This window comes from Mytilus californianus, unplaced genomic scaffold (genome assembly GCF_021869535.1).
Source record: "Mytilus californianus isolate M0D057914Y unplaced genomic scaffold, xbMytCali1.0.p SCAF_12, whole genome shotgun sequence".
Taxonomy (NCBI): domain Eukaryota; kingdom Metazoa; phylum Mollusca; class Bivalvia; order Mytilida; family Mytilidae; genus Mytilus; species Mytilus californianus.
The window spans coordinates 52,582,929-52,607,740 of record NW_026262604.1 but is presented as its reverse complement, the minus strand read 5'-3'; the positions used below and the strand labels follow the sequence as shown (position 1 = coordinate 52,607,740).

At 35.6% G+C, this 24,812-nt stretch overlaps 1 protein-coding gene across 1 annotated transcript in view; it reads right to left on the bottom strand.

The window, feature by feature from the left end:
- Positions 1–268: 268 nt before the first annotated feature.
- The window catches only part of LOC127721999 (uncharacterized), a 49,140-nt gene continuing 24,596 nt past the window's right edge, over positions 269–24,812 (bottom strand). Inside the window, exons 10-12 of the mRNA XM_052228853.1 lie at positions 24,224–24,337; positions 8,741–8,842; positions 269–1,629 (exon numbers count right to left, since the gene is read on the bottom strand). Coding sequence (XP_052084813.1) covers positions 1,504–1,629; positions 8,741–8,842; positions 24,224–24,337 — 342 coding nt within the window. The 3' untranslated portion in view covers positions 269–1,503. The remainder of the gene's footprint in view (positions 1,630–8,740; positions 8,843–24,223; positions 24,338–24,812) is intronic.

Genomic DNA, 24,812 nt, shown 5'->3' with positions numbered 1-24,812 from the left:
AATACTTACACCACCCGGCCACTGAAACCTCTCCAAAATTAGAATTTTAGCAACATCTAATATATGGAATGCCTTAACTTTGTTATTACAAATTTTGATTGTTTGAAAAATGTCAACTTTAAAACCCCAAAAAGAGGGTGATGTCCTTTGGACTTAAAAACCTCAAACTTGAATTGTGTTGTTTATATGTGTATATTATCTGTCTGATGATTGCAGTAAAATATCTGATATTTAAAGATTTAAATTTTTCCTAATCAACATTATCATGATTATCAAATCTAGAAATTTTTTTTTGAATTTATTCCTTTGCAAAATGATTGTTGTGAATTGTCAACTGTCCTATGGGCTTACAGGAGGGGGGGTCGGAAGGCACCTTTTATTTAACCCTGCCATGCATAAAGTATTAATTGATTATTTCATATAATTGTTAAGGCTATCTGTCTAAAATTACCACCGTCCATCAAATTTTAATAAAAGAGCCTTCTGACATGCCCTCACTCATTCAATTAATTCTGGAAAAGCCCTAATAACATCAAAGCTTTAAAATTTTGTGTTAACTTTTCTCTCATTAAAGCCATAAACAATTTGTATTAACTTTGTTCAAATTGAAGCTTTTAAAAATTCTTATATATTTTGGAAACCTCAAAAGACGTATTCAACCTATTGGGTATTTAAATGAATTGTCTCAGAATAACCTTCAGATGTCATGCAACAATCACTTTTTAATTATGACATCAAATGTTTTAAATTGTGATGCAATATTTTGTGGGAACTTCAAGTTTTTTCTAAAACTTTTACTGAAAATTTAACCTTTCCATGTGTGGCTTGCAAGGCTATGTAATTAAGGCATATACTGTTTAACAAAGATATATGGCAAATCACTTCTCATCTTTTGTTTGGTGATATTGATTACAAACATGTGGACCAAAATAGAAATTGCAGTAAAATATTTATAATTTAAAAAACCCTATAAATAATCTGTTTACTTTGGACAAATGCATTGTTCAAGAGTAGTAAAATCAATTATTGTTCAACATCCTTGGGCTCTTTCACAAAAAATCTTCTGACAAAAAATAATTGTTAGTTACTGTGGATTCATTTAATTTCGTTTGTATCAATTTTCGTGGATTGAGGGAAAACATATTTTTCATGGTTTGAGGAAAAATATATTTTTTGTAGATTATTGTTTTTATGGTTTTGCCAAAGTCTGAAAATTTATACTTTGTTGAATATTTAAAATTTGGAGTTTACCTATGCCTCTTAGTAGAGGAAAATTGGTATCGTATATAATAATGAGTCCACAGTATATTGACTTACAACATGACTTACAAGTATTTTTCCTCGTAGGATTTTTGGTGAAATTAGCCACTGATCTTTATAAATCATCACTTGGTTAATTATGGTCCTCAATAGGTTAACCAATAGCATTTTAGAAACACTTGTCTTTTTTGTAAAACAGTATATCCTTGAACTATGTAATCACTTGAGCCAAAGTCATAAACATTAAGATTTTTCCTCCTCTTCTGTTCCATCTTCAAAGTCTAACGATTTCTCTTCACCCGTCCATACTACGTCTCCAGACAAGAGTGACAATGGGAAAAGTTTCATCTGAAGAAAATCTTCTAACATCTGAAAAAAATTGTTATCCAATAACTCCAAGATAATGCAATCATGATCAAAATCTAAATGGGGGATTTTAAGAACAAGAGGACCGAATGAATTTCTTGCACATGTCAAAAAACCTTTTTATCTGTAGACTCTACTACAGTTTGAGTGGTTACATGTATGCAATAAGCTTTTTTAACCTCTTTCAATGCCTGTTTTGAGTATTCAGTTTATATAATTAATAATGTCAAGTCTAGTTACCACCACTCATGGGGGAAATCCCCCATAAATCAGGAAAGTAAGGGGGTCTGAAACATATAGATGTGTTTTATAGTACAACTTGGCCACTCAAGTATATATATAAACAAATTCACCTTTTTTTGTAAAATTTGAAGGTTCATATGACTTTAAAAACAACCTGAAAATGTGTTTTTTATTGATAATTTTCTTTGTTAACTTTTACTTCTTCGTTACATTGGCATTTAAAATTGGTTTTTTTCTGTTTAAAATGACAATAAACTGTCTTTAAACATGAACATAAACTGCTTATCACTAAAGGGCATTATTGGAAATCATTATTTTTGAAAAACAAGTTCAAATATAAATAAGAAGATGTGGTATGAGTGCCAATGAGACAACTATCTATCCAAGTCACAATGTGTAATAAACTGCTTCGCCGAGCGCAGCTGGATACAACTGCAGAGGTCCAACCCTGAACAGTTGGGGCAAAAATGGACACAATATTGAAGCTTGATACAGGTCTGAATTTTGATTGTAATTAAATATTTGACACATTATAGGTTTCTGACACAGAATAAATGTGTCAAATAACTTGAAATTTGTTGTATGATTTGAATTTATATTCAATTGAAGATTTCTTGCTGTTGTGCAATACACTGTGCTGTCGCGCAATACTTAGTAAATCTGTTTTCAGACTATATACAAAGAATTAGCAAAATAAATTGTGACCCCCAATTTTTTTCTTTGGAAAATTGACAATTTCTTAAATCTTGAGGGAAAAAAATTTGAAGAGAATTTTCTTTTGAGAAAAAAATTGCCCCCCCCCCCCCCCCCCCCACCTCCAAAAAATAAAAATGAATTTTACCCCCTATCCAAAAAAATTAATTTTGAAGAAATTTTCTTTTTGTAAAATGTGGTACAAATTAAGAGACATCCATACACTTAAACACTTTTGGCCCATAATTCCTGAACGGTTTGGGTAATTACCCCCAAAATGAATCCCAACCTTCTACTTGTGGTATTGAACCTTGTGGTACAATTTCAGAGCAATCAAAATACTTATACACAAGTTATTGACCTGAAACTAGAAAAATGCTTGTTTTGGCCCCTTTTTCCTAAACGGTTGGGACCATCACCCCCAAAAACAATACCAACCTTCCTTTTGTGGTATTGAATCTTATGGTTCAATTTCATAGAGATCCCTACACTTAAACTAAAGTTATTGTCTCGAAACCAAATGTCTTTCGACGACGCTGACGACGATGTGATACCAATATACGACCGCAAAAATTTTCGGTCGTATAAAAAGTAAACAATTATAGGTCAAAGTACGGCCTTCAACATGGAGCCTTAGCTTACACCGAACAGCAAGCTAATGGTTATATTCTATTTTTCTTTCTTCAAATAACTGGCAGTTATAAGCAGTTATTAATTGAAGGTCTTTCAAGGGACATCACTTTAAGAAATCTTGAAAATAATTTCTAGTATTTAGTTATTTTTCAAATTCTTTGTCAGTTTTCATCAGGAAGCAATTTAATGTTTATGTCTTTCAAATAGAATTTGATCTGATAGACATCAGTATACCATTCGATAGATCTTTCCAAGTCCTTCAAGACAATGATGCAACTGATGTGTTTTAAAGAATTAAATATCTCAAGGGTGTTATAAAGAGTCTTTGTGCATTTTTAACCTAGTATACACATGAAAAATTATTGGTAATTTAAGGGGAAGAAGTGTCAGTCCACATGAGAAAGTTCTTGGATTAATAAGGAAAAATCTATGAACTGAGAAAATTGAAAATCAAATATGATAAACCACTTCAGTGTTAATTATCATAAAAACTAAGGCTCTAACTAAAACCAGTTATTTATCAAAAATATCTGTTTTCAATGACACACCTGTCTGTTAATACAGAGATAGTCTCACCTGTGTAACCTATTAATAAACTTATAGATTTTCACAGCCTTGACCCTTGACCTTTGATCTTTGGTGGATAGTTGGCAATCATACCTCTTATTCTTAAAGTGAAGTATCAATGATAATAATGACGTAAATTAATGACACCTTATGTCAAAAAGGCTGGGTACTAGATCTCATTTTAAGACATTGAACTTCCTTGAAATGAAATCCCAACGTGATAACAAACCCATGCATAGATGAGAAATAAATGTTATACTATAAAAGGCTCTAATCATGTTAAAATGTCATCTTTTACACAATAAATGTAAATGTTACCTTCGATGGTGTTAATCGACAATTCAAAGTACAATGATATTATGATTTAAATTTTTCAAGCTGGCATAAATTTTAGGATGATGATCTGACAGATTCAAAACCTGATAACACATTATTAATCCTACTGTTGAGATGCTGACCAAATATGAAGTGTTTTTGTTAAGTAGTTTCAGAGAAAAGCGTTACAAAAAAAATAGAGTTCATTCAACATACTGAAAAATTAACTGACATCCTTAAAGTGCTCACACATTACAACTCATCAAACCTGATGGTCAACTATTGTGCCTGTCCCAAGTCAGGAGCCTGTAATTCAGTGGTTGTCGTTTGTTGCTGTGTATCATATTTGTTTTTCGTTCATTATTTTGTACATAAATTAGGCCGTTAGAATTTGTTTTACATTTGTCATTTCAGGGCCTTTTATAGCTGACTATGCGGTATGGGTTTTGCTCATTGTTGAAGGATGTACAGTGACCTATAGTTGTTAATATCTGTGTCATTTGGTCTCTTGTGGAGAGTTGTCTCATTGGCAATCATACCACATCTTCTTATTTTCATATTAAGTCCTTTTTGTTAAGTAGTTTTTGAGAATAGATATGAAAATATTTGTTTGACCAATGGATGGACAGACGGATAAGGTCACTGGTGATTGCAATATAGCCCCACTTTTTAGAGTGGGGGTAAAAAAGGTGATTGTTATATAGCCCCCAACTTTTAGATCTTGTGGATAATTTTTGCTATGGAAAGTTTCTCTCTCTCTCTATTATAGATTCAAAATAATAGGCAGTAACCTGACAATTTCAGAAATATCTGCTTATTTGCAGATCTTATTTTGCTGATTATCTATTTTTGTTTTTAAAGTTTCTATCTACATGTATCTATAATAGTTCTGAAGATAATAGGCAAAAATGAAAAATATTGGTACAATTCATCATGTAAGGGCAATAACTATGATCAGAAGTTGTTTGACAGTTTTGATGTAAAAACATTTCTACCCTACTGTCAGTTTTTCTCTATTATAAAGCAGTTTTCAAGATAATAGACAAAACTTCCATTTTACCCAAATGATCTATTTTTAGCCATATCTGCTGCATTTTTAACCTAGATACCAGTTACCCCAATGATGAGTGTGGTGTGGCTAAGTTTGGTTCCAATCGGACCAGTGGTTTCAGAGTTTCGGGTCAGGTGAGCTAAAATGGAAAGGAAAAAGGGGTCCAACCAAGACCCAAATGCCTGTGGATGACATAAGAGATATAGATATGACATCTGAATCAAGTTTGATTGGTGGTTGTTTTACGCTGCATCAGCTCAAAAAGGCTATATCGCGGCGAGTCTGAATCAAGTGATACAGACACTTCTGCTGAAGAATCAGATACTTTTTTTGGTTTATTCATCAACTATCAGTTTTGCATGTTTGAAATTGCCCAATTTCTGTAAAAAAAAAAAAAAATGTAAAGCCCCCATCTGAAGTATTTAAAAATTGAATGTCTCCTCTTTTCTTTCCATAAAAAATTTCAAGGATCCCCATTATTTCCTCCAAGCCTCACATCTAATGAGTTACAGATATCACTTAATGCGTTTGAATGCGGTACAGACATCACTTATGCATTTGAATTAGGAACAGATTTTACTTAGGGCATTCAAATTTAATGCAGATACCACTTTAGATTTGAATGAGACGTAGATATAAAATATGCAATTAATTGAGGTACAGATATCACCTAGGCATTTAAATAAGGTGCATATGTTATAAATGCAATTAAATGATGTGCAAATGTCACTTACACATTTAAATGAGGTGCAGATATCACTCATGCATTGTACTCCTGATCATTAAAAACATTCACATAGTCCCATATTTTCTAATAATTTTCCCCCTACATTGTACTGAGGAGATAATAATTAGATAAATGTTTGTCTTACAGAATGTATCAGATTAGAGGCAACAGTAGTACACCAGTGTTCAAATGCCATAAATCCAAGAAGAAGATACAAATCAAAGTAAATAAACTGTTGACACAGAGATATGTCTCCCCTGTTGTCACAAAATTCATAAACAAGAGGCTCTCAAGAGCCTGAATCGCTCACCTGAATTTCAGAGGAGAAGATTTTTAAATGTTAGCAAACTTGATGAACAAATTGTGTAAAATTGTCTTTAAAGGACAATAACTCCTTAAGGGATCAATTGACAATTTTGATCATATTTACTTTTTTGTAGATCTTACTTTGCTGAACATTATTGCTGCTTACAGTTTACATTTATCTATAGTACCCGGTAATATTCAAAATAATAACAAAAAACTGCAAAATTTTGTTAAAACTACCAATTCGGTGGCAGCAACCCAACAATGGGTTGTTCGATTCATCTGATAATTTCAGGGTCGATAGCTCTTGACCAATTAAACAATTTACCCCATGTCACATTTGCTCTAAAAGATTTAGTTTTTGAGATATAAGCCAAAAACTGCATTTGACCCTTATGTTCTATTTTTAGCCATGGCGGCCATGTTTGTCGATGGATACAAACTTCGGATACAATCTATAAACAACATACCCTAAGGAACATTTAGTTAAAGTTTGAAGGTTATTGGCCCAGTAGTTTCAGAGGAAAAGATTTTTAAATGTTAGCAAACTTGATGAACAAATTGTGTAAAATTGTCTTTAAAGGGCAATAACTCCTTAAGGGGTCAATTGACAATTATGGTCATACTAACTTTTTTGTAGATCTTACTTTGCTGAACATTATTGCTTCTTACAGTTTATATATATCTATAATAATATTCAAAATAATAACAAAAAACTGCAAAATTTTGTTAAAACTACCAATTCGGTGGCAGCAACCCAACAATGGGTTGTTCGATTTGTCTGAAAATTTCAGGGCCGATAGATCTTGACCAATTAAACAATTTTACACCATGTCACATTTGCTCTTAAAGATTTAGTTTTTGAGATATAAGCCAAAAACTGCATTTGACCCTTATGTTCTATTTTTAGCCACGGCGGCCATGTTTGTCGATGGATCAAAACTTCGGATACAATTTATAAACTAAATACTCTAAGGAACATTTAGTTAAAGTTTGAAGGTATTTGGCCCAGTAGTTTCAGAGGAGAAGATTTTTTAAATAGTTTACGACGACAGACGACGGACGACGGACACCAAGTGATGGCATAAGCTCACGGGCCCCGGTGAGCTAAAAACTGAAAGAATCTCATAAATTTCAAAGGAGCCAGAAAGGGTGCTTCCATAGGGTAAGCATCTCCTGCTTCGCATGCATCACCCGTCATGTAGTCCACACTGAGTCAAAATGTTAAAAGTGTGAATAGGACACAATCTCAGATGAGAATCACAAGTCAAATGTATAAAGGAGTTTTAAGTCTACCTTTCTAAGGTCGTGTTCTGGTTGAATGGAAAAGTTTCAAGCTGAATTGAGACATTGAGAATTCTTGCATAGAATGCACTATAAACAATTTTGATATCCTAGCTCTGTAATTAAAGATTACAAATAAAACAAGATCTGTGAGTGAACCAACAAAAGGAAACCCCATTCCTGTAAAAGTATACTTAAGTACTGTGGATTCATTTATTTTCATGGGTACCAATTTTTGTGGATTAGAGACAACTTACATTTTGTGAATATTTAATTTCATGGTTTTGCCCTAGTCTGCATACAAACCTATGGAAATGTTGTCATTCATTGAAGAAGTAATTTGGTAGTTCACCTTTACCCACCAAATCCACGAAAATTGGTATCCACGAATAATAATGAATCCACAATAAGTAAACTTGAATTATCTCCCCTTTAACATATTGAACTGGAATTATATCTCTTTATGCACATCCTCAGGTAGTTTTCCAAAACTGTATAAACTATGTATATGTGATGTGATTGCAAAGGGAGACAACTATCCAACAGAGTCCAAATGAAAAGGATTTAAGCAAAAAAATGAAAACAACACGTTTAATAATTTCATGCCTCCGAAGCGCTTTTCTGGATTTACCTTCATCAGAAACGCTCAAAGCCAAACATTAAAAACCCGAGGGATGTATAAGTACCGAAACAGTTGAAGAGCTATATGACAAAAAAACCTAAAACAAATAGCCAAATCCATCTAAGGTCAACTTTGCCTGAGGGAGTTGAAACCTTAGTTTCTTTATAATTTCAAAATTTATAAACGGGCAATTTTAGAAAAGTTTGTTATAAACTGTAGGTAACTGTACAGCATTCAACTTGTGTAAGGCCAAAATAATATTCAAAGTGTTTGATGTTGCCTACCTACCCACCTTAAAAGCAGCCTACCTGAAAAACTTTGACACAAATCATTTCAAATTTTTATTTTGAAAGATATTTTCCAGCTCTGACATTGTTTTCTTGTCTAAAACATTAACGTTGGCCAAAAAAATCAAATCCCTACCTACCTATCTACCTACCCAAACCTACATGGCATGGGAAGGCAACATAAAACAAAGACTTTCTTACGGGTGCCCTAAAGTTTTATCAATATCAGTCTACATTTTAAACAGGAGTTACAATGACAAGAAATGTAGACAGATAGCCAGACTACGGTTATTGTGATTCCAATAAACCACTACAATCCATTTAAAAAAAGTTATGCTTTTAGCGGTTCAATAACAGAATAATACTGCCACACCACTTCAACTTACCTCTTTCAGATGATCTGTTTTAAGTTCTGGAATGTTGTACTGGAACCCAGTCTGTTTTAACTTGGAACCATCTAAGTGTACATGTTTATTGTAGAGAAGTTCCTAAAAAAGAAGTCATAATAAATTACTAAACAACAAAAAATATGGTACACATAAAGGCTATCAACTGGAAAAGAATGTGGATAAGGGCTGGAGATAATGGAATAATTTTATTAATGGAGTACTAATTTTTGATGATGTTGTGGATTAAGGTGATCCATTAATTAAAGTGTTCAATAAAATACATACTCCCTGTGGTCTTTCATGCAGAATTTGTAAAATCATAAAAGAACAACTAAATTAATGATGACATGTGAGGCCAAGCAAATTAGTCACCGTTGAATTCATGTGATTGATTGCAATTGTATTTGAAGGTATAAGTCAACTCGGCCCATAGACAATGATAGACAACTTGGTTGCTCTATAAAAACTAGAGGCTCTAAGAGCATCTCCAACATTGTGGACTAGAATAGAATTCACGACAAATATCCTTTTTTTTGATAATATTGTATTGCTGATAACTTTTTCTGTTTACAGTTTCTCTCTATTTTCTTTAGTTTTTGCCCAGAACACAAAAAAGCAGTAAAAAAAGTACCACTTAAGGCAATCACTCCTTTAAAGAGCAGTTTCAGAAAAAATTTACTTATTTGTAGATCTTGTCTTGCTGATCATTTTTGCTATTTAATGGTCTATCTATCTTTTATAGTTTTCAAGATATTTGTCAAAAACATAAACTATTGGTAAAATTTGTCAAAAAGAGTAAGTCTTCCTACAAGGAGTGGACTGATGATTTCAGCTTTATAGTTTATATGTACATCAATTCTTGCTGATCATTTTTCTGCTTATTTGAGTTTCTATCTATCTATAAAAGTTTTATAGACTAGAGGCTCTCAAGAGCCTGTGTCGCTCACCTGACTCTACTTTGGTTTTGGAAATGATGTAAAAATAGATAATAAAATGCTCCGCAGGGCGCAGCTTGATACGACCGCAGAGGTCGAACCCTGAACAGTTGGGGCAAGTATGGACACAACATTCAAGCTTGATACAGCTCTGAATTTGGATTGTGATTAAATATTTGACACAGCATAGGTTTCTGACACAGAATGAATGTGGTCTAAGAACTTAAAAATTTTAAATTGGACATTAACCTATTATGGTCCAATATCCAAAATCTAAATACATGGTTAGATTCAGCATATCAAAGAACCCTAAGAATTCAATTTTTGATGAAATCAAACAAAGTTTAATTTTGGACCCTTTTGACCTCAATGTGGACAAAGTTGATAATGGGGCCCAAAAATCAAAAATCTAAATACATGGTTAGATTCAGCATATCAAAGAACCCCATATATTCAATTTTTGTTGAAATCAAACAAAGTTTAATTTTGGACCCCGATTTGGACCAACTTGAAAACTGGGCCCATAATCAAAAATCTAAATACATGTTTAGATTCAGCATATCAAAGAACCTTAAGAATTCAATTTTTGTTAAAATCAAACTAAGTTTAATTTTGGACCCTTTGGACCTTAATGTAGACCAATTTGAAAACGGAACCAAAAATTAAGAATCTAAATACACGGTTAGATTCGGCATATCAAAGAACCCCAATAATTCAATTTTTGATGATATCAATCAAAGTTTAATTTTGGACCCTTTGGACCTCAATGTGGACCAATTTAAAAACGGGGCCCAAAATCCAAAAACTTAATACACGGTTAGAATCAGCATATTAAAGAACCCCAAGAATTCAAGAATAAAACCCCATTGAAATTGGTCAAGAAATAAGTAATTTATACGTATACGAAGTATCTTCTTTTGCACAATACTGTGCAATTGAATATTTCTTGCTATTGCGCAATACTGTACAATTGACAATTTCTTGCTATTGCGCAATATTGTGCTATTGGATATTTCTTGCTATTGCACAATACTGTGCAATTGAAGATTTCTTGCTATTGCGCAATACTGTGCAATTGAAGATATCTTGCTATTGTGCAATACTGTGCAATTGAAAATTTCTTGCTATTGCACAATACTTATTATATAATAATTTACACATCCTGTTTGGTGTGTATCTCCTACCATATCATTATTATTTGCTTTTAAATATAAAACAGAAATAACAAACTTAAAATGGAAAATTTTAAAAGAAAAAAAAAAGGAAAAAAAAAAAAATCCCCCCCCCCAAATTTTTTGAACCCCCTTATGATTCATCACCCCCAAACTCAATCCCAGCCTTCTCTTTGTGGTATGGTACCTTGCAGTACAATTTCAGAGAGATCCATACACTTGAACACAAGTTATTGTCTGGAAACTAGAAAAATGCTTATTTTTGGCCCCTTTTTGGCCCCTTATTCCTAAACGTTTTGGGCAATTACCCCCAAACTCAATTCCAGCTTTCCCTATGTGATATGGAACCTTGTAGTACAATTTCAGAAAGATTCATACACTTACTCACAAGTTATTATCTTGAAACTAGAAAAATGCTTGGTTTTTGCCCCTTTTTTGGCCCCTAATTCCTAATATTTTGAGGTAATTACCCCCAAAATCAATCCCAACATTCCCTGTGTGATATGGAACCTTTCTGTACAATTTCAGAGAGATCCATACACTTGAACACAAGTTATTGTCTGGAAACTAGAAAAATGCTTATTTTTGGCCCCTTATTCCTAAACGTTTTGGGCAATTACCCCCAAACTCAATTCAAGCTTTCCCTTTGTGATATGGAACCTTGTAGTACAATTTCAGAAAGATCCATACACTTACAAGTTATTGTCATGAAACTAGAAAAATGCTTGTTTTTTTTACCCTTTCTTGGCCCCTAATTCCTAATATTTTGAGGCAATTACCCCCAAAATCAATCCCAGCATTCCCTGTGTGATATGGAACCTTGTAGTACAATTTCAGAAAGATTCATACACTTACAAGTTATTGTCATGAAACTAGAAAAATGCTTGTTTTTTGCCCCTTTTTTGGCCCCCAATTCCTAATATTTTGAGGTAATTACCCCCAAAATCAATCCCAGCATTCCCTGTGTGATATGGAACCTTGTGGTACAATGTCAGAGAGATCCATACACTAACACACAAGTTATGTCTGGAAGTTACAAAAATGCTTATTTTTGGCCCCTAATTCCTTAACTGTTGGTACCATAACCCCCAAAATCAATCCCAACCTTCCTTTTGTGGTATTGAACCTTGTGGTAAAATTTCATAGAGATCCATTCACTTAAACTAAAGTTAGAGTGCGAAAACCAATGTGTCTTCGGACGACGCCGGAGACAATGACAACGACAACGACGACGCCAACGTCATACCAATATACGACCGCAAACATTTCAGATACCCAAATAATGATTGAGGCCAAATTTGATTTAATAATTTAATAAAAAATCCTGGTCGCCATTTTGAACAGTTAATTAGCAAAAAAAGTAGCAACACTTCATCAGCACCTCATAAGGAACATTCATGCCATGTTTGGTTTCATTCCATTCAGTGGTTCTCTAAAAGAAGACATTTGTATGTATTTCCCATAGGATCCTATGTTAAACTAAGTCAGCCGCAATAACATAATTATGAATCATTAACATCATTAGTGCTGTTATAAATTGTTAAAATATATTTTTTGTTTGTTGATTCTAAAATATTCCGTACTCTTCACTTGTCCTGGAAATTTCTTTGTTGGAGTTTGGACCTGAAAAAAGTCTAAGAAAATATCTGTAGGAATGTATAACGCGCACCCCTCTTACAAGAATCATGACCCAGGGTATAAATGTGTGCACTATACATACCAAAAGACGGTATGTATTTCCCATAGGATCCTATGTTAAACTAAGTTCCCCCTGGTGGCCATCTTGGATGATGGATCGGCTTCAGAGTAACAACACTTGGTCAACACCTCATAAGGAACATTCATGCCATGTTTGGTTTCATTCCATTCAGTGGTTCTCTAAAAGAAGACATTTGTATGTATTTCCCATAGGATCCTATGTTAAACTAAGGCCGCCGCTGGCAGCCATCTTGGATGATGAATGGGATTTAAAGTAACAACACTTCATCAGCACCTCATAAGGAACATTCATGCCATGTTTGGTTTCATTCCATTCAGTGGTTCGCTAAAAAAAGACATTTGTATGTATTTCCCTTAGGGTCCTATGTTGAACTAAGTCCCCTGCTGGCAGCCATCTTGGATGATGAATGGGCTTCAAAGTAACAACACTTCATCAGCACTTCATAAGGAACATTCATGCCATGTTGAATGTATTTCCCATAGGGTCCTATGTTAAAATAAGTTTCCCGCTGGCGGCCATCTTGGATGATGGATCGGCTGCAAAGTAACAACACTTGGTCAGCACCTCATAAGGAACATTCATGCCATGTTTGGTTCCATTCCAATCAGTGGTTCTCTTAAAGAAGACATTTGAATGTATTTCCTTTAGGGTCCTATGTTAAACTAAGTCGCCTGCTGGCGGCCATCCTGGATGATGGATCAGCTTCAAATTAACAACACTTGGTCCGCACCTCATAAGGAACATTCATGCCATGTTTGGTTTCATTCCATTCAGTGGTTCTCTAAAAGAAGACATTTGTATGTATTTCCCATAGGATCCTATGTTAAACTAAGGCCGCCGCTGGCAGCCATCTTGGATGATGAATGGGATTTAAAGTAACAACACTTCATCAGCACCTCATAAGGAACATTCATGCCATGTTTGGTTTCATTCCATTCAGTGGTTCGCTAAAAAAAGACATTTGTATGTATTTCCCTTAGGGTCCTATGTTGAACTAAGTCCCCTGCTGGCAGCCATCTTGGATGATGAATGGGCTTCAAAGTAACAACACTTCATCAGCACTTCATAAGGAACATTCATGCCATGTTGAATGTATTTCCCATAGGGTCCTATGTTAAAATAAGTTTCCCGCTGGCGGCCATCTTGGATGATGGATCGGCTGCAAAGTAACAACACTTGGTCAGCACCTCATAAGGAACATTCATGCCATGTTGAATGTATTTCCCATAGGGTCCTATGTTAAAATAAGTTTCCCGCTGGCGGCCATCTTGGATGATGGATCGGCTGCAAAGTAACAACACTTGGTCAGCACCTCATAAGGAACATTCATGCCATGTTTGGTTCCATTCCAATCAGTGGTTCTCTTAAAGAAGACATTTGAATGTATTTCCTTTAGGGTCCTATGTTAAACTAAGTCGCCTGCTGGCGGCCATCCTGGATGATGGATCAGCTTCAAATTAACAACACTTGGTCCGCACCTCATAAGGAATATTCATGCCATGTTTGGTTTCATTCCATTCAGTGGTTCTCTTAAAGAAGACATTTGTATGTATTTCCAATAGGATCCTATGTTAAACTAAGTTCCCCGCTGGCGACCATCTTGGATGATGCATCGGCTTCAGAGTAACAACACTTGGTCAACACCTCATAAGGAACATTCATGCCATGTTTGGTTTCATTCCATTCAGTGGTTCTCTAAAAGAAAACATTTGTATGTATTTCCCATAGGATCCTATGTTAAACTAAGTCAGCCGCTGGCAGCCATCTTGGATGATGAATGGGATTTAAAGTAACAACACTTCATCAGCACCTCATAAAGAACATTCATGCCATGTTTTGTTTCATTCCATTCAGTGGTTCTCTAAAAGAAGACATTTGTATGTATTTCCCTTAGGGTCCTATGTTGAACTAAGTCCCCTGCTGGCAGCCATCTTGGATGATGAATGGGCTTCAAAGTAACAACACTTCATCGGCACTTGATAAGGAACATTCATGCCATGTTGAATGTATTTCCCATAGGGTCCTTTGTTAAACTAAGTTTCCTGCTGGCGGCCATCTTGGATGATGGATCGGCTTCAAAGTAACAACACTTGGTCAGTCAGGAGACTTATTGAAATAAGTGATTTTTAAATCACTTATTTAAGTAGCAAATTCGAAGTTTTGTCACAAATTGTGATTTTGTAGTTTTACCAAAATTTTAAACACATAGGTTTAGATAATATCTTTTCATTAGTAAAATTAAAAAAAAAAAGAACTTTTTGCTTCTTTTAAGCCGCAAGGTTTATGCCTTTGATGCAATCATTTAGCTGCAAATTCTATTTTAGTTGAAAAAATGCTATAAAAATGGCTTTACATAATGAACTGATACTTTCTTTACAGATTTTTCCCAGCAGTGGGAGTACTTTTCCTGTAAAATTCAAGGTTTCATCTTATAGATTATGTAATTAAATTCTACTGTTCACGATCAAAATTTCACTGTTCGGGGGTGTTGAAATTATTTGGGGTTATCAAAATAATGATACTTAAAGAAGTGATTTTTTGGAAGGAAATTGAGGTATGATACTTAAACAAGTGATTTTTATGTCATTATCCTAGATTTAGTACAAGGTCATCACCTGACATGACCCGGTCATCCTATCAACACAGATGTTGGTTCTGATAATTTAAGCAACATAATTAGTCCCTGGATCATTAGTATTCCATATTTAAAGCTACTATAAAATTAAATCACTTAGTCCAGTGATTAATTTGTACTACTTAAATAGGTGATTATTAAAGAAAGACAACTCTTACTTCCAACCTTTATGGACATAATGTTACTTGAATCAGTAATTTAGAAAATCACTCATTTAAGTAAGTCCCCTGACTGTTGGTCAGCACCTCATAAGGAACATTCATGCCATGTTTGGTTTCATTCCATTCAGTGGTTCTCTAAAAGAAGACATTTGTATGTATTTCCCATAGGGTCCTATGTTAAACTAAGTCCCCTGCTGATGGCCATCTTGGATGATGGATCGGCTTAAAAGTAACAACACTTGGTCAGCACCTCATAAGGAACATTCATGCCATGTTTGGTTCCATTCCAATCAGTGGTTCTCTAAAAGAAGACATTTGAATGTATTTCCCTTAGGCTCCTATGTTAAACTAAGTCGCCCGCTGGCGGCCATCTTGGATGATGGATCGGCTTCAAATTGTCAACACTTGGTCCGCACCTCATAAGGAACATTCATGCCATGTTTGGTTTCATTCCATTCAGTGGTTCTCTAAAAGAAGACATTTGTATGTATTTCCCATAGGATCCTATGTTAAACTAAGTTCCCCGCTGGCGACCATCTTGGATGATGAATCGGCTTCAGAGTAACAACACTTCGTCAACCCCTCATAAGGAACATTCATGCCATGTTTGGTTTCATTCCATTCAGTGGTTCTCTAAAAGAAAACATTTGTATGTATTTCCCATAGGATCCTATGTTAAACTAAGTCCGCCACTGGCAGCCATCTTGGATGATGAATAGGATTTAAAGTAACAACACTTCATCAGCACCTCATAAGGAACATTCATGCCATGTTTGGTTTCATTCCATTCAGTGGTTCTCTAAAAGAAGACATTTGTATGTATTTCCCTTAGGGTCCTATGTTGAACTAAGTCCCCTGCTGGCAGCCATCTTGGATGATGAATGGGCTTCAAAGTAACAACACTTCATCAGCACTTCATAAGGAACATTCATGCCATGTTGAATGTATTTCCCATAGGGTCCAATGTTAAACTAAGTTTCCCGCTGGCTGCCATCTTGGATGATGGATCGGCTTCAAAGTAACAACACTTGGTCACCACCTCATAAGGAACATTCATGCCATGTTTAGTTCCATTCCATTCAGTGGTTCTCTAGAAGAAATTAAAAATTTGTAAGGGTTCCGCGGAACCCAGTGTCTCGCCTACTTTTTCTGTTAATCGCAGGCTCAACAAAAATGAGAAAGTAAATCAATAAAAATATTCCTCTTGATACTATCTTTTGATTGTAAGAAGCTTCTGTCCAAGTTTGGTAAAAATCCAGGATAGTTTATGAATCTAATAAATGTTTAAAAACTTTAACTGCAGACTGAATGTAATGTTAACTGGAAGAAAACAAAATTTCCTTCTAGATACTAGCATTTGATCATAAACAAGCTTCTGTTAAAGTTTGGTACAAATCCAAAATAGTATAAGAAAGTTATTAAAATTTTAAAAACTTTAGAGTGAATGTGTTGTTTCCTGACAGAAAATCTAAGTCCATTTAAAAGTAAAATATGGAAAAAATGGATTTATTATTTTACAAAATTTCCTTCTAGATACTAACTTTTGATCATAAACAAGCTTCTGTCTAAGTTTGGTACAAATCCAAAATAGTATAAGAAAGTTATTAAAATTTAAAAAACTTTAACCACAGAGTGAATGTAATATTTCCCGGCAGAAAAACTAAGTCCACTTATAAGTAAAATACGGAAAAAATGGAATTTTATTTTTACAAAATTTACTTCTGGATACTATCTTATGATCATAAACAAGCTTCTGTCCAAGTTTGGTAGAAATCCAAAATAGTTTAAGAAAGTTATTAAAATTTCAAAAACTTTAACCACAGAGTGAATATTTGTGGACGCCGCCGATGACGACGGAATGTAGGATCGCTATGTCTCGCTTTTTCGACTAAAGTCGAAGGCTCGACAAAAATGTAAAAAGTTAACGATGACGACGACTATTTTTAGACATGACGGCCATATTGGTTGGCAGGCGAGGTCATTGGACACATTTTTCAAACTAGATACCATAATGATGGTTGTGGCTAAGTTTGGTTAAATTTGGTCCTGTAGTTTCAGAGAAGAAGATTTTTGTAAAAGTTAACGACATCAAAGGAGGACGCCAAGTGATTAAAAAAGCTCACTTGGCCTTGTAGGCCAGGTGAGCTAATGGCAAATTTAAACTAGAACAAATAGCATGATAATGATGGTCTTTTCATAAATTGTAAGAGTAGACTTTAGCTGTTTAAATGTAAAGGAATGAGTAGTATATGGGCCTAATTGTCTCAAACCTTTTGAATTAATTAACACACAAGTTCTACTAAATCAAATTTCAAAACATCAGGTTAATATAAAAATTAAAAATTTCTTAGTGGAGATGATGGAAATATAAAATTGAGAATGGAAATGGGGAATGTGTCAAAGAGACAACAATACGACCAAAGAGCAGAAAACAGCCAAGGCAACCAACAGGTCTTCAACACAGAGAGAAAATCCCTCACCAAGAGGTGGGCTTCAGCTGGCCCCTAAACAAAATGTTTACTAGTTCTGCGAAAAAGGATGTCACACTTAACTCAAAAACATATAAATGAACCAAAATTTAAAAAAAAACATACAAGACTAACAAAGGCTAAAGGTTCCTGACTTAGAACATGTGCAAAAATGTGGCAATGTTAAACATGTTTTGTAAGATGCTTTGTTAGATATGAATATCTAAAGAAAATAACTAGAGGCTCTCAAGAGCCTGTGTCGCTCACCTGATTCTACTTTGGTTTTGGAAATCATGTAAAAATAGATTAAAATCATAATAAATACCCTAATAATGAGTGAGGCCAAATTTGGTTTAATATTGGTCCTGTAATTTAATAAAAAAATCCTGGTGGCCATCTTGAACAGTAAATCGGCAACAAAGTAGCAACACTTAATCAGCATCTCATAAGAAACATTTATGCCATGTTTTGGTTTCATTCCATTCAGTGCACCTCTAGAAGAAGCATTTGTATGTATTTCCCATAGGGTCTTATGTTAAAGGAAGTCCCCCCATTGGCGGCCATCGTGGATGAAGGATCAGCTTCAAAGTAACAAAACTTAGTCAGCACCTCATAAGGAACATTCATGCCATGTTTGGTTTCAATCCATTCAGTATGTGGTTCTCTAAAAGAAGACATTTGTATGTATTGTCCATAGGGTCCTTTGTTAAACATTGTCCCCATCTGGCAGCCATCATGGATGAAGGATCAGCTTCAAAGTAGTAACACTTGGTCAGCACCTCATAAGGAACATTCATGCCATGTTTGGTTTCAATCCATTCAGTATGTGGTTCTCTAAAAGAAGACATTTGTATGTATTGTCCATAGGGTCCTTTGTTAAACATTGTCCCCATCTGGCAGCCATCATGGATGAAGGATCAGCTTCAAAGTAGTAACACTTGGTCAGCACCTCAAAAGGAACATGCATGCCATGTTTGGTTTCATTCCATTCAATGGTTCTCTAAAAGAAAACATTTGTACGTATTTCTCATAGGGTCCTATGTTAAACTAAGTTCTCCGCTGGCGGCCATCTTAGATTATGGATCGGCTTCATAGTAACAACACTTGGTCAGCACCTCATAAGGAACATTCATGCCATGTTTGGTTTCATTGCATTCATTGGTTCTCTAAAAGAAGACATTTGTATGTATTTCCCATAGGGTCCTATGTTAAACTAAGTCCCCTGCTGGCTGCCATCTTGGATGATGGATCAGCTTCAAAGTAACAACACTTGGTCAGCACCTCATAAGGAACATTCTTGCCATGTTTGGTTTCATTCCATTCAGTGGTTCTTTAAAAGAAGACGTTTGTATGTATTTCCCTTAGGGTCCCATGTTAAACTAAGTCCCCCGCTGGTGGCCATCTTGGATTATGGATCGGCTTCAAAGTAACAACACTCGGTCAGCTACTCATAAGAAACATTCATGTCATGTTTGTTTCATTCCATTTAGTGGTTCTCTAAAAGAAGACATTTGTATGTATTTCCCGTAGGGTCCAATGTTAAACTAAGTCCCCTGCTTGTGGCCATCTTGGATTATAGATCAGCTTCATAGTAAAAACACTTGGTCAGCACCTCATAAGGAACATTCATGCCATGTTTGGTTTCATTCCATTCAGTGGTTCTCTAAAAGAAGACATTTGTATGTATTGTCCATGGGTCCTTTGTTAAACATTGTCCCCATCTGGCAGCCATCATGGATGAAGGATCAGCTTCAAAGTAACAACACTTGGTCAGCACCTCAAAAGGAACATGCATGCCATGTTTGGTTTCATTCCATTCAATGGTTCTCTAAAAGAAAACATTTGTACGTATTTCTCGTAGGGTCCTATGTTAAACTAAGTTCTCCGCTGGCGGCCATCTTAGATTATGGATCAGCTTCATAGTACCAACACTTGGTCAGCACCTCATAAGGAACATTCATGCCATGTTTGGTTTCATTGCATTCATTGGTTCTCTAAAAGAAGACATTTGTATGTATTTCCCATAGGGTCCTATGTTAACCTAAGTCCCCTGCTGGCGGCCATCTTAGATTATGGATCGGCTTCATAGTAACAACACTTGGTCAGCACCTCATAAGGAACATTCTTGCCATGTTTCTTTTCATTGCATTCATTGGTTCTCTAAAAGAAGACATTTGTATGTATTTCCCATAGGGTCCTATGTTAAACTAAGTCCCCTGCTGGCTGCCATCTTGGATGATGGATCAGCTTCAAAGTAACAACACTTGGTCAGCACCTCATAAGGAACATTCTTGCCATGTTTGGTTTCATTCCATTCAGTGGTTCTCTAAAAGAAGACGTTTGTATGTATTTCCCTTAGGGTCCCATGTTAAACTAAGTCCCCCGCTGGTGGCCATCTTGGATTATGGATCGGCTTCAAAGTAACAACACCCGGTCAGCACCTCATAAGAAACATTCATGCCATGTTTGTTTCATTCCATTTAGTGGTTCTCTAAAAGAAGACATTTGTATGTATTTCCCGTAGGGTCCAATGTTAAACTAAGTCCCCTGCTTGTGGCCATCTTGGATTATAGATCAGCTTCATAGTAAAAACACTTGGTCAGCACCTCATAAGGAACATTCATGCCATGTTTGGTTTCATTCCATTCAGTTGTTCTCTAAAAGAAGACATTTGTATGTATTTCCCATAGGGTCCTATGTTAAACTAAGTCCCCTGCTGGCTGCCATCTTGGATGATGGATCAGCTTCAAAGTAACAACACTTGGTCAGCACCTCATAAGGAACATTCATGCCATGTTTGGTTTCATTCCATTCAGTGGTTCTCTAAAAGAAGACATTTGTATGTATTGTCCATGGGTCCTTTGTTAAACATTGTCCCCATCTGGCAGCCATCATGGATGAAGGATCAGCTTCAAAGTAACAACACTTGGTCAGCACCTCAAAAGGAACATGCATGCCATGTTTGGTTTCATTCCATTCAATGGTTCTCTAAAAGAAAACATTTGTACGTATTTCTCGTAGGGTCCTATGTTAAACTAAGTTCTCCGCTGGCGGCCATCTTAGATTATGGATCAGCTTCATAGTAACAACACTTGGTCAGCACCTCATAAGGAACATACATGCCATGTTTGGTTTCATTGCATTCATTGGTTCTCTAAAAGAAGACATTTGTATGTATTTCCCATAGGGTCCTATGTTAACCTAAGTCCCCTGCTGGCGGCCATCTTAGATTATGGATCGGCTTCATAGTAACAACACTTGGTCAGCACCTCATAAGGAACATTCTTGCCATGTTTGGTTTCATTGCATTCATTGGTTCTCTAAAAGAAGACATTTGTATGTATTTCCCATAGGGTCCTATGTTAAACTAAGTCCCCTGCTGGCTGCCATCTTGGATGATGGATCAGCTTCAAAGTAACAACACTTGGTCAGCACCTCATAAGGAACATTCTTGCCACGTTTGGTTTCATTCCATTCAGTGGTTCTCTAAAAGAAGACGTTTGTATGTATTTCCCTTAGGGTCCCATGTTAAACTAAGTCCCCCGCTGGTGGCCATCTTGGATTATGGATCGGCTTCAAAGTAACAACACTCGGTCAGCACCTCATAAGAAACATTCATGCCATGTTTGTTTCATTCCATTTAGTGGTTCTCTAAAAGAAGACATTTGTATGTATTTCCCGTAGGGTCCAATGTTAAACTAAGTCCCCTGCTTGTGGCCATCTTGGATTATAGATCAGCTTCATAGTAAAAACACTTGGTCAGCACCTCATAAGGAACATTCATGCCATGTTTGGTTTCATTCCATTCAGTGGTTCTCTAAAAGAAGACATTTGTATGTATTGTCCATGGGTCCTTTGTTAAACATTGTCCCCATCTGGCAGCCATCATGGATGAAGGATCAGCTTCAAAGTAACAACACTTGGTCAGCACCTCAAAAGGAACATGCATGCCATGTTTGGTTTCATTCCATTCAATGGTTCTCTAAAAGAAAACATTTGTACGTATTTCTCGTAGGGTCCTATGTTAAACTAAGTTCTCCGCTGGCGGCCATCTTAGATTATGGATCAGCTTCATAGTAACAACACTTGGTCAGCACCTCATAAGGAACATTCATGCCATGTTTGGTTTCATTGCATTCATTGGTTCTCTAAAAGAAGACATTTGTATGTATTTCCCATAGGGTCCTATGTTAACCTAAGTCCCCTGGTGGCTGCCATCTTGGATGATGGATCAGCTTCAAAGTAACAACACCTGGTCAGCACCTCATAAGGAACATTCTTGCCATGTTTGGTTTTATTCCATTCAGTGGTTCTCTAAAAGAAGACGTTTGTATGTATTTCCCTTAGGGTCCCATGTTAAACTAAGTCCCCCGCTGGTGGCCATCTTGGATTATGGATCGGCTTCAAAGTAACAACACTCAGTCAGCACCTCATAAGGAACATACATACCATGTTTGGTTTCATTCCATTCAGTGGTTCTCTTAAAGAAGACATTTGTAGTTATTTCCCATAGGGTCCCATGTTAAACTAAGTCCCCCACTGGCCGCCATCTTGGATTATGGATCGGCTTCAAAGTAACAATACTCGGTCAGCACCTCATAAGGAACATACATACCATGTTTGGTTTCATTCCATTCAGTGGTTCTCTTAAAGAAGACATTTGTACGTATTTCCCTTAGGGTCCAATGTTAAACTAAGTCCCCCGCTGGCGGCCATCTTGGATAATGGATTGGCTTCAAAGTAACAACACTCGATCAGCACCTCATAAGGAACATTCATACCATGTTTGGTTTCATTCCATTCAGTGGTTCTCTAAAAGAAGACAATTGTATGTATTTCCCATGGGGTCCTTTGTTAAACTAAGTCCCCCGCTGGCGGCCATCTTGGATTATGGATCGGCTTCAAAGTAACAACACTCGGTCAGCACCTTATAAGAAACATTCATGCCATGTTTGGTTTCATTCCATTCAGTGGTTCTCTAAAAGAAGACATTTGTATGTATTTCCCATAGGGTCCAATGTTAAACTAAGTCCCCCGCTGGCGGCCATCTTGGATGATGGATCCGCTACAAAGTAACAACACTTGGTCAGCACCTCATAAGGAACATTCATGCCATGTTTGGTTTCATTCCATTCAGTGGTTCTCTAGAAGAAGTTCAAAATGTAAAAAGTTAACGCCGACGACGGACGCCAAGTGATGAGAAAAGCTCACTTGGCCCTTCGGGCCAGGTGAGCAAAAAAGGGAGACTTTTATACAAAAGAATCTGACGAAACATAGGTAAGGTATTGTTGTTTATGCATTATCTGTATAATCCTGTATGCTTTATCATGCACACATTATTTTACAAATGGGCAACTGATCGTTTGTACATATTTGTGTCGAGATTAGGCTGCTTAGTTATAAAGTTACAAAGCAGAGAATGGCTACAGTAATAATCCTGAAAAAATACAAATTAAGAATCACTGGCCAATAGTACAGGGATTTCAGAAGACTTGAAAGTTGTCTCCCCCTCAAAAAAAAAAAAAAAAAAAATAGGCTACAACTAGTACTCCAATAAAGAGTCTATTAAAGATTTCTGTTAGATGACTTTGGAGTAAATCTTGTATTGATGTTTACAGCTTCTGTCTACCTATTGAACTATTCAAGATAAAAGGTAAAAAGCTAAAATAAGGGGGAAAAACCTAATTCAAGGACAATAACTCATTTAAGAAGTCAATTGACAATTTTAGTGGCCATCATCCAACACAATTTCAAAACTAGGCACCCCAAAGATGATTGTGGTCAATTTCAGTTCAATTTGGCCGTAATTTCAGAGGAGAAGATTTTTGAAAGAGTCAACGGACACCAGACCACGTAGGGCACTAAAAGATTGCAAAAACTAACACTATTTTGACCTTGTTGTCAAAGATCAAGGTGACAGAAAGTCATGATGATACACAACACACTATCTTACAGTAAATGCACCTTAATGCCAAATATCAAAGACCAATGACAAAAGATTAAATAAATGGGAAATGTGTTCATGGAACACAGATGATGCCTTCATTTGCATATAACGTTATAAAGGAAATAACTAGAGAACTGTGAAAGTGATGCCACCCAAATTCAAACTTGATCTTTGTTTTATGGTAATAATCATTTCGTATAAGTTTCATAACATTTGGTTGAGACAAACTAAAGTTGGAGAACAGAAACGAAAAATACTAAAGGGCATAACTCTAGAAGGGTAAAAGTAATGCAACCCAAATTTGAACTTGGTCTGTGTTTTGTGGTAATAAGCCTTGTGTAAAAGTTTCATAACATTTGGTTGAGTGTTTTCTATATCATCTTTCTGACAGGCATCTACCAGGGTTTCGTGTTATCTACAGAGCTACATACAGGGTACTAACCTGATCTATAAATGGATTAAGTGGAGTGTTTTCTATATTGTCTTTCTGACAGGCATCTACCCAGGGCTCCATGTGTTTATCATTTATTTCTTCCACTACACTAGACATGTTAACCTTAAATTACAACATACAATAAATTTATTATTGGTTTATGTTAATTCAGAAATTTTCATGTGCATTCATAAATTGCAATTTCGATACAATAGACAAAAACAAGATATAAGTAATTTCAGTATCATGAGATCGGCATAGATTACAAATGATGCTATCAAAATAGAAAATTTGAGTTAAAAAATTTCCGAGATATCAAACCCTTTCACAATTTACAACATAAAAATTCGTAAGGGTTCCGCGGAACCCAGTGTCTCGCCTACTTTTTCTGTTAATCGCAGGCTCAACAAAAATGAGGAAGTAAATCAATAAAAATATTCCTCTTGATACTATCTTTTGATTGTAAGAAGCTTCTGTCCAAGTTTGGTAAAAATCCAGGATAGTTTATGAATCTAATAAATGTTTAAAAACTTTAACTGAAGACTGAATGTAATGTTAACTGGAAGAAAACAAAATTTTCTTCTAGATACTAGCATTT